Below are 11,174 nucleotides of genomic sequence, written 5' to 3' on the forward strand. Positions count from 1 at the left end.
GCACACACACACACACACACAGCCTCACTGGAAACATCACGGAGAACAGGCTAAACACAATAACTATTCCATGAGAATAACGAGTCACAGCCAATCACAAGCCATCCTGCTCTAAAGAGCTCCAGCATTTAAAGCGACAGGTGACACAAAATACCACAGCACATTTTAGTCTTACGTTTATTTTTCAGCACTTTATATAAAGCACTTTAAATAAATTTTTTATTTTTCCTAAATTCAATTTTAAATTCCTTTTTTTTTTAATGGATTGCGTTTAATGGTTAAATTAAATTGTAGCAATCAAAAAGCTTGTCTAATTAATTGAATGATTAAACTTTACAAAAGTTTATAACAAGAAGTTATTAAAAGTTCAAGAAAAAGCTAGAGCTTTCATTTTCCATTTTATTTTTCCCCAAATTATTTTTTTTTTCAAATTCAATTCTTTCCATTGTAATTTTTCTGTATTCGTTTTAATAGTTAAATTAAACTTATCTGTTGCGGTCCGTGGAAAAATTTAGAGAAAAACAGTGCAAAAATGTAAAAATAAATAAACAGAAAATAAAACAGAAATAAAATGAATTAGATTAAAATAAATAAATAATTTGAATAAATAATAATAATAATAATAATGAGATTAAAATAAATAAATATTTAGAACAGATACATACCATTTCGTTAAAATAAACAATGAGAAAAATAAATAATAACAATTAGAGTAAACTACAGAAATTATTAGAATGATAAACAACTATTTGAATAATATCAATAAATTACTACAATAATAACTGATAACAACTGGATTAAAATACATAATTAAACAGATTAAGTTAGATTAAAATAAATTTGGTTAAACAGATTAAATAAATAATTAGGATAATAAATAATAACAATTACACAGAAAATATATTAAATAGATCAAAGTAAATAAATAAAATATTAAAATGAGTATATAATAACTAACTGATAATAATAATAAATATACAAATACGTAATACTTTTAATAGTCCCACAGTTTTAATGTAGCTATTTTTTCAATAATATTTTTATGCATATTTATAATATGAATTTTCCACAGTACCGGGTTTTTATACAAGAGATAATATAATGATAATATGCCGTTTAAATTCTAAGATGGTCATATTTGGGGGTCCGTACATGATTTCCAGCGCTTAACCAGCATTAACCCCTGAATAATGAGTTATACTAGTTAGACTAGTTAAGTCACACACACCCCTGAATAATGAGTTATACTAGTTAGACTAGTTATGTCCCACACACCCCTGAATAATGAGTTATACTAGTTAGACTAGTTAAGTCACACACACCCCTGAATAGTGGGTTATACTAGTTAAGTCACACACACCCCTGAATAGTGGGTTATACTAGACTAGTTACGTCACACACACCCCTGAATAGTGGGTTATACTAGTTAGACTAGTTAAGTCACACACACCCCTGAATAATGAGTTATACTAGTTAAGACTTGTTAAGTCACACTAGTTACTAGTTAAGACTAGTTAAGACGTATGTGACCCTGCAGCACAAAAGCAGTCTTAAGTCGCTGGGGTATATTTGTAGCAATAGCCAACAATACATTGTATGGGTCAAAATTATACATTTTTTTTTATGCCAAAAATCATCAGGATATTAAGTAAAGATCATGTTCCATGAAGATATTTTGTACATTTCCTACCGTAAACTTAATTTTTGATTAGTAATATGCATTGCTAAGAACTTCATTTGGACAACTTTAAAGATGATTTTCTCAATATTTTGATTTTTTTGCAGCCTCAGATTCCAGATTTTCAGCCAAATATTGTCCTATCCTAACAAACCATACATCAATGGCAAGCTTATCTATTCAGCTTTCAGATGATGTATACATCTCAATCTCCAAAAATGGACCCTTATGGCAGGTTTTGTGCTCCAGAGTCGTGTTTACATCTGAACATGTGTGCGACGAACACTCGTGAACGCGCGTGACATCCAGCTGTCTGTCAGCGCTGCGCGCGCGCGCGGGGCCGGGAGCGAGCGTCACGGACGCGCACCAGTGGATCGCGCGCGGCTCCGAGCAGGAAGTTTTCTGGATGAATCCGGATCAGCTGCGAGCCAGACGCGCGTCTCACCTGCTTCCCGCGGTAGAAGAGCCTCTGCTGCTCCGGCTTCACCTGGAAGATGTCGCGGATCTTGACGCGCAGAGACTCGATCTTCGTGAGGCGCGACAGATCCTCCACCGTCCGCGTCTCTTTGCCGTCGATCGTGCGGATCTGGATCCACATCGTCGCTCCGCGCCAACCGACCGACGAGCGTCAAACACGAGCGAGCGAGCGACGCGCTCCTCTGCGGGGGAAACGCGCGTCTTGCAAACGGGGGGTCACGCCAAGTCTCGCGAGGAGTGGGGAAATCTCGCGAAATGTAAATACGCGGGGGAAAACAGTGCTTTTAAAGAGACAGAGACGCTTAAAAAGCATTCTAAAGCAAGTTTAGAGAAAGAAAAAAAAGTACAAATAAGATTAATATAAGTGAATAAGAAAATAAATTAGATCAAAATAAATAATTAGAAAAAAAACATTTAAATAAATACATACATCTGAATAATAAATAGCAATTGGATTAAAATAAATTAATTATAAAATGAATTAGAGAATGACTAAACTCAAATAAAAACGCGGGGGGGGGGTGCTTTTAAAGAGACGGAGACACTTTAAAAACATTCTAAAGAAGTTTATAGAAAATCTAAAAAATGTACAAATAAGATTAATTATAATGGAATAAGAAACTAAATGAGATAAAAATAAATACAATAAAAAAATAACAGATTTACATAATAGCAATTCGATTAAAATAAATTATATTATAAAATTATATGATCACATAGATTAAATTAAATACATAACTAGAATAAAAAAAATAAAAACATGGAAAATCTCGTGAAATATAAATACATGGTGAAAACGGTGCTTTTATAGACTGAACACTTGAAGCATGTTTTATTGTTATTTGCAATAAAAACGTAACAGCGTCTGTACTTGATGATCAACCTTTCCGAGTTGTCTATAAATGCTTAACTATTTTAAACAAACTATTTCAAACAGTTCTTCTCGATTTTATCATTATTTATAATTATTCTTTAATTATTAATTATATTAATCATTAAAATAATTATATAAATGTATTAAAATAATAGTATATTACTTAATAATTAAATATAAATTAATTATAAAACTTATAAGTTTATATGATTAATAATAATGAACAATTAACTATTATCTTATTAATTTATGACGACTTATTTTCCGTAATTATTGTTCATGTCGTTTTTTGAGCTCATATTAATAGAGAGTTTATTACATTTGTCCTTCAGTTTCTTCATTTATCACTGAATTGCTGAAAGGTGTTTAAAAAGATGCTAACCAGAATCAAACTAGAAAAACGTATTACATAAAACATATTAGCTTATATATCTGACTAAACTGAATGTTTGTGACCATAAATGCATTAACATTTTATGAATTTGCATAAAAAGTGTTATATAAGTTATAGTAAGTTTGGACTTATCTGAAGTTTTGTGAGTTTCCATAAAAGCAGATTCTTTATTATATTAATAAATATGACGAATAATATTTAATACTGAAATAAAATGTTAAAGGGGTCATGACATGGATTTTTTATTTTAATATGTTCCTTGAAATTTACTTGTAATGTTAAAGTTTTTTGCACAAAAACACAAATATGTGGAAAAAAATACGATGCCGGTGGGCGGGGCCTAAGCCGACGTCTTGCTCTGGAGGCGTGTTTATGCAAATGTTTGTGCTCGGGTGACGTCACCTTGCCCCTCGGATCCAAACGAGCCGTTTTTGGAGCTTGATTAAATAAACGCTTTGTTTATAACGAGGAGGACGTTTTAAGCTATGAAACTTGCAGGATGTTTTAATGGTACAAAGACCTCTTATATGCCAAAAGATCGAGGAAAATTTGATTTCTCATGTCATGACCCCTTTAATAATTAAAAATAAAAAAACTTGTGCAATTACTTGGCATCTGTAATAAACACATTAAGCAGCAAATAAATTAGATTACAATAAATACATAATTAGAACAACAATTAAATTCAATTTCGATTAAAATAATTAGAATAATAAATATCTTGCATTATTGACACACTATTTTCCTGTTTAACACTGTAAAGCTGCTTTGACACGATCTGTACTGTATAAAGTGCTATATAAATAAAGGTGGGGAAGACATTAAAGAGAATGAATAAACTCAATTGCTTACATGTGCAAATATATGTGACATGATAGAAAATGAAACATTTAAAAGTAAATCTCATGTGGATGATAAAAAGGACACAACCCATGTCTGTCTTTAAATAATGTTTTTATTATCACAGAAGCTGTATATGTACCACTACAGAGGAGAACGAGGCTCCAAACGATGGAGAGGAACGCGAGTAACAGCACAGCGACACGCAACGAAAGCCTAAACATGCTTCTGATATACAAAATCAAGACATGACAGCCGGAGGTAAAAGAGCTTTGGATGCGTCGATTCCGTTTCCCATCAAGGTTTGTACCAGTCGAGTCGCATTCAGAGACAAATCAATCAATCGAACACATGTTACCGATTCATCCCCATTCAAAACGTGTCTAAAAAACAACAACAAAGCACATTCCGAGGTAAAAACTGACCGTAAATGCTGAACAGAAGAGCAAAACCTGTGGCGAACACCTACAATCACACCCAGGTTAAAAAAATAATAAAATACACTTCCATAATGTACTATGGCACACTCATTTTGTACTTAGTATACTAAAAATGATTATTTATCACTGCTTAAAATCAACTAAGTGTACTCAACTGTGCTATTTTAGGACAAAAATGTGCTTTTAACATAGTAAAAAATGCATTTAGTCACTCATCTTTCATTCACTAGTGCACTCAAGTGTACTACATACAAGTGGTGACTAAATACAGTTTTAAATACAGGGATAGTATGTTAAAAGCACATTTTAGTTCAAAATAGTACACTAAATAAAGCAATAAGCCCCGAGAAGCCGTGGTTTACAGTGAATTTACAACAGCTAAGGGGCATTGTTGGGTACGACGTGAAGCAGAGTTTTTATAAAACGGTTATTCCATATACATAGTAAGGTTTCACAAAATAAAACAGAGCAAATAAAGTGTAATGATATTAATAAAAACAGTATTCTTCCACCAAACAATGTAGCGCCTCAGAAACAGTTGTGGTTGCCGAGCAACACACAAACGTAAACAAAGGTGTATGTTACTTTGTAGAGTAACAGCTTAGAACGTGGCTCAGCCAATCAGAATCAAGGACCGGAACTCTCCGTTTTATAAAATAATTTTTAGTATATTAAGTATAAAATTTGTGCGCCATAATAGAGTACAGAAGAAACGTCCAATCAAACGCAGAAATGACCTTTTGTACATTCCAGAAAATCGAACATCGTATAAACAAAAAACAAGGGCATTAAAAGCAAACCGATTCACTTGATGAACGAGTCAAACAGATTGCGCGGGTCCGCCTGAAGCCTGTAGACGGATCCAGATGAAGGAATGAGGAGACTAATCTTCGTCCGAGGAATCCCTGTCAAAGTTGTAGGCCATGAAGAGAACGTCAGGTCGAGCGGGGACCAGAGCGTGGCCCGGTTTCACCATCTCAAAGCCCAGAAAGCTGAATGTACGCACCAGTTTCACTAGAAGAGGAACACACACACACACACACACACACACACACACACACACACACACACGTCAGCGCAGAGAGCGTGGCCCGGTTTCACCATCTCAAAGCCCAGAAAGCTGAATGTACGCACCAGTTTCACTAGAAGAGGAACACACACACACACACACACACACACACACACACACACACGTCAGTGCAGCACACGCGTGAGAGACGGAGGTCTGAGCAGAGTCTGACGTACCACGATCGTCCCTGTTCTTATAGAAGCAGACGAACACACTGACGACTTTCAGATGTTCTTCAGCAAACTCCAGCAGAGAGACGAAGCTGCAACACAGTCAGACACAGACGCTTACAGATTAATACAGTAATCAAGAGCATTAAACTAGATCTGAGACCTTCTGAAAGTCTTTTAGACGCCATGGGAGGAACCCAACATTCATAAGGACTACATCACAGGATCAATGTAGAAAAACCCAATTTATACTGGGATTGTTTTTTTACAATTTTATTAAGGCACATTGCTAGATATTATTGTACTGTATATGTAATTGTGTATTTTAATCTAATTTGCATTATATATATACACACACACACACTTATTTATGTATTGCCAAAGTTTTTATTTATTAATTTCAATCCCATTTTGTAAATTAATTTTCATCTCATATTTTATTTATATCATATTTGTAATGTTTTAATCAATATTTTATTTCAGTATCTCATTTTTATTTTATTGCACTTTGTTTATTTAATCTATTTCTTAATTATTTGAAAGTCATTTGTATTAGATATCACTCTATTGTTATACATTTAAATTCTCATGTTTACCATTAAATATTTTACCTAACATTTTATTGATATTGTTTTTGTATTTAAATCTTATATTTAAATTTTAATAATCTTTTATTTTTATTATTAATTCAGTCTAATTTGTATTATTCTATTATCTAATTTTTATAATTTATTTATATCTCATTTTTTTACCATTTATATAATGTAAGTAATACTTTATTTTTATTATATGTATTATTTGACTATTTTTTGGAATATTTTTTATTATTTTTATCATTTATTTATTTTAATCTTATGTATTATCACTTTTCTTTTTTCCTCTAAACATTTCCACGGACCCCCAGCGCTCCCAGACTCCTGCTTCAGATGTTGTGGGTGGTTGTCAGGGTGTTGCTATGGTGTTGTGGGTGGTTGCTAGGCGCTCACCTCTCTTTGCTGCCCTCTGGAAACGATTCGCAGGGAATCTCCACGAACAGGCCGGGGCCCCGAAGCACCGCCTCCCATTTGATCGCCCGGGAAACGGTGGGCCGGCTCTGGAAGTGCAGTATCCGGGGGCGACCGGCCCCAGCGGGCTCTTCGGTCACAGTCAACTTCCTGTCCTGTGCAGCCAATCAGAAGACGAGCTGGTTAGGGAGTCTGTCCTGATCATCACTTCATATCGGTGTATGCTTGTGTTCTGTGATTCTAGAACTCCTGTTGTTTGTGTGTTTGCCTGAATGATGCGTTTCATTTCTGCCGTCCTCTGTTTAGAATAATCATTTACTTCTATTTATTAATGGCTTTTGTTTACATAATATATGTGCGTGTACTGTGTATATTTATTATGTATATATAAATAAACACACATACAGTATATATTTTGAAAATATTTACATGTATATAGATTTATATATTTATATTCTTATATTTTATATTCTATATAAATATTTAATATATAAACAATTTTTCTGAAATGTATACATGCATGTGTGTGTATTTATATACATAAAAATACACTGTACACACATATTATGTAAACAAAACTTATTTTGGATGCGATTAATCGTTTGACAGCACTATAAATAATACAGGTAGATAAGAAATATAACTTTCTAGAAACAAAATATTTTCCAAATACTTTTATATATATTTATTGTATTTTTACAAAAATAAAAAGCACTTAAAATACACTAATTCCTATTATGCACCTGTTGTCTGTTCAAACAGGTTTCTAAGTCCTTCTAAAATAACAATGTATTTGACTTGAAAAAAAAAATGAAATAATATAAACTGACATTAAATCAACAACTAAATCACTCTTGCCAAATGAACAGTCTCTGATGTAAGAAAAGAGGTCAGATAAATAGTGTGAACCTGCTGAGCATGCGGTGTGAGACGTGTGTGTGTTTCTGATCACATGACTGGATACGACACGTCTGACGGACCGCAACACGCTGGCCTGCTGACAGTGTGCTGAAGGTTTGATTTTTAAAACGCAAAACACACTGATGTTTACAGAGATTGAGTGTTTCTGAGAACGCCGAACCCTTCTGAGGGCATTTACATTCTCAGAAGAGCATCTGACACCTGTGTTCTCACCGTCACCCGCTGGACCATGAGGGCTCCTTCTGTGTAGTGTGTAGGGTGCAGTGTGTAGGGCGCAGTGTGTAGTATGTAGTGTGCAAGGTGTAGTGTGTAGGGTGCAGTATGTAGTGTGCAGTATGTAGGGTGCAGTATGTAGTAGGGATGCACAATATTATCGGACCGATATCAGAATCAGCCGATAACGACTTTAAAATGTAAATACCGGCATTGGCCCAATATAAAAAATTGTCAAAATAACGTCTTGCCGATAAGAGGAATACGTTAACTCACATGTGCTCAGGTTGTGCTAGCAATTAGATCACGTCAGCATTGTGGCTCATTCTTGAAGCAAAGTTTTGCCTGAATGGTGATTGGATTCACTGTTTTGGATTGCTTTGGATTAAACTGACAATGCATGTACAGAATATCGGCAAAAATCCAATATCGTGCATCCCTAGTGTGTAGTATGTAGTGTCCATTGTGTGGGGTGCAGTATGCAGTGTGCATTGTGTGGGGTGTAGTGTGTAGTATGTAGAGTGTGGGGTGCAGTATGCAGTGTGTAGTGTGCATTGTGTGGGGTGTAGTGTGTAGTATGTAGTTTGCATTGTGTGGGGTGCAGTATGCAGTGTGCATTGTGTGGGGTGTAGTGTGTAGTATGTAGTTTGCATTGTGTGGGGTGCAGTATGCAGTGTGCATTGTGTGGGGTGTAGTGTGTAGTATGTAGTGTCCATTGTGTGGGGTGCAGTATGCAGTGTGTAGTGTGCATTGTGTGGGGTGTAGTGTGTAGTATGTAGAGTGTAGGATGCAGTGTGCATTGTGTAGTGTGCATTGTGTGGGGTGTAGTGTGTAGTATGTAGAGTGCAGTGTGCGTTGTGTGGGGTGCAGTATGCAGTGTGTAGTTTGCAGTGTGCATTGTGTGGGGTGCAGTATGCAGTTTGCATTGTGTGGGGTGCAGTGTATAGTGTGCATTGTGTGGGGTGTAGTGTGTAGTTAGGGTGCAGTGTGCATTGTGTGGGGTGCAGTATGCAGTGTGTAGTTTGCATTGTGTGGGGTGCAGTATGCAGTGTGTAGTGTGCATTGTGGGGTGCAGTGTGTAGTATGTAGAGTGTAGGGTGCAGTATGCCGTGTGTGGGGTGCAGTATGCAGTGTGTAGTATGTAGAGTGTAGGGCGCAGTGTGCATTGTGTGGGGTGCAGTATGCAGTGTGTACTTTGCAGTGTGCATTGTGTGGGGTGCAGTGTGCAATATGTAAGGTGCATTGTGTGGGGTGCAGTATGCAGTGTGTAGGGTGCATTGTGTGGGGTGCAGTATGCAGTGTGTAGGGTGCAGTATGCAGTATGGTATGCAGTGTGCAGACACTCACTGAGTACAGCTGCAGCTGCTGCTGCGGTGGTGCCGCTGTGGATGAGTGATCCCGTGCTCCGTTCCCTCGCCCACCTGGGATCTTCAGAGGTGGGTGAGGGGCATCAGGAGCACCACAGAGGCCCTGGACCAGTGGTACTACTACAGCACAGCGACAGACTGAGGAGAACAGAGAAATAAACCATCACAGAAGCGTAAATCATCTGATCTGCACTAGAGGAAGTCAGTCAGCAGTGACGCACTGCTCTACGAGCGTCTCGGACTTATTCAACACCACCACAAGAGCAACTACAGACACACTTTCACAAACATTAGCTATCCTACATTTCAGGGCTTTTAAAACTGTCTTTTTACAAAACGATTTATGTATCATTTAAAGTTATTTATAAAAGGTAAGCATGTTAGTAATGTTATGTCTTCTCATCATTTTTATTAGCTTTTTTTTTTTAATATGTCTATATGGTCTATTAATTTTATTTCAGATTTAGATTTTTTAGCACATCAAGTTGAGAAATGCTTCCTTGAAAACTAGCCGAAATAAAATACCTTTTATCATTCTATTTTATTTCATGTAACATTTTTTTGTAGTTTTTGGTTTTAGTTTCATTTACTGATAATAACCCTGGTGACAGAAACTACATATTTTACAAATTGCACATGCATTTATAAAATTGGAGTTTTGTGTTTTGTTTTTATTAAAAAAGCACACTAATTTCAGTTTACAGATTATGTTTATACAACCGTTACGTTTATTAATTTACCGTTTTACGCTTTTATAACGAGCAATAAAGTCATAAAAGATCAATCGGTATTAACAGACGTCACTGTTGCATAACAATAAATGAACTACTTCCGGTCATTAGGGAACAGTATAGAAAATCCAACAAATATTTAATAACTAAAAACACGCGGCGCGATCAAAGGCCCGAGGCGGGTGACGTCATGACGGCTTCTGTGACGTGCGTGTGAAAACGAGGCCTTCGACGTCAGCGCGCACAACAACGCGACTTCATAACGAAATCAACACAATAAGAGCGTTAATCATTCCGTGAAAAGCCGAGTGTAAAATGCGAGAATAATCAGGTGTGTGGATGTGAATTTAAAGGGCCACATCTGTTTAGGCCACAGATGCTAGCAGATGATTTCATTCAGATGGATTAAAGTGTAACACCTTAGCATCACACGGATAACAAATCAGGGTTTCCAACACCTTTAAACCCCTAAACATATTATGTGCTGCGTGTTAGCTGACAAAAACTGCTGTCGCAGATGTTGAACGTGATGAAAAAAACAGCTGCTAATATTAGCATTAGCCTCTCAGGCCCTGAGAGAAAATAACTCGCAATTAAAACTCCCCGCACGTTCATTAAAACCAGCATCCCGCTCTATAATGACTTCATATAGTTATATGAAGCCTGTTCTGCTGATATAAACGGTTAAATGTGTGTGAACGAGCTGTTACAGGGCTCTCACCTTCCCATCACGTCGTTAACACCGTTACTGAACGCCTCCATGATGCTGCTAGCTTCACACGGCTTATTTCCTTCTTTCTCACGGGCAAAGCAATGACTGTTTAGGATCCGCTGGAGGTTGGATTTTACCATCCGGCCTCGGGAGAGTTCACGGCGGCCTGTGTGCGCTCGTCTGCGGTCGGCAGAAAGTGAGGAGCGCGGAGGCGGAGACGCGACAACAGCATCCGCGCTACTACGGCGAAGGCGCGGCTCATGGATATTCATCAAGCCGTAATG

At 36.6% G+C, this 11,174-nt stretch overlaps 1 protein-coding gene and 1 pseudogene across 1 annotated transcript in view; both read right to left on the bottom strand.

The window, feature by feature from the left end:
- The window catches only part of LOC107669276 (uncharacterized protein KIAA2026-like), a 68,828-nt gene extending 66,407 nt beyond the window's left edge, over positions 1-2,421 (bottom strand). The window contains exon 1 of the mRNA XM_016461453.1: positions 2,124-2,421. Within this exon, the coding sequence (XP_016316939.1) occupies positions 2,124-2,276 (153 nt within the window). The 5' untranslated portion in view covers positions 2,277-2,421. The remainder of the gene's footprint in view (positions 1-2,123) is intronic.
- A 3,021-nt stretch (positions 2,422-5,442) lies between these two features.
- Positions 5,443-11,144, bottom strand: LOC107669279 (ornithine decarboxylase antizyme 2-like; annotated as a pseudogene).
- Positions 11,145-11,174: the final 30 nt, after the last annotated feature.

Source organism: Sinocyclocheilus anshuiensis, unplaced genomic scaffold (assembly GCF_001515605.1).
Source record: "Sinocyclocheilus anshuiensis isolate Anshui unplaced genomic scaffold, SAMN03320099.WGS_v1.1 scaffold320, whole genome shotgun sequence".
Lineage (NCBI taxonomy): Eukaryota > Metazoa > Chordata > Actinopteri > Cypriniformes > Cyprinidae > Sinocyclocheilus > Sinocyclocheilus anshuiensis.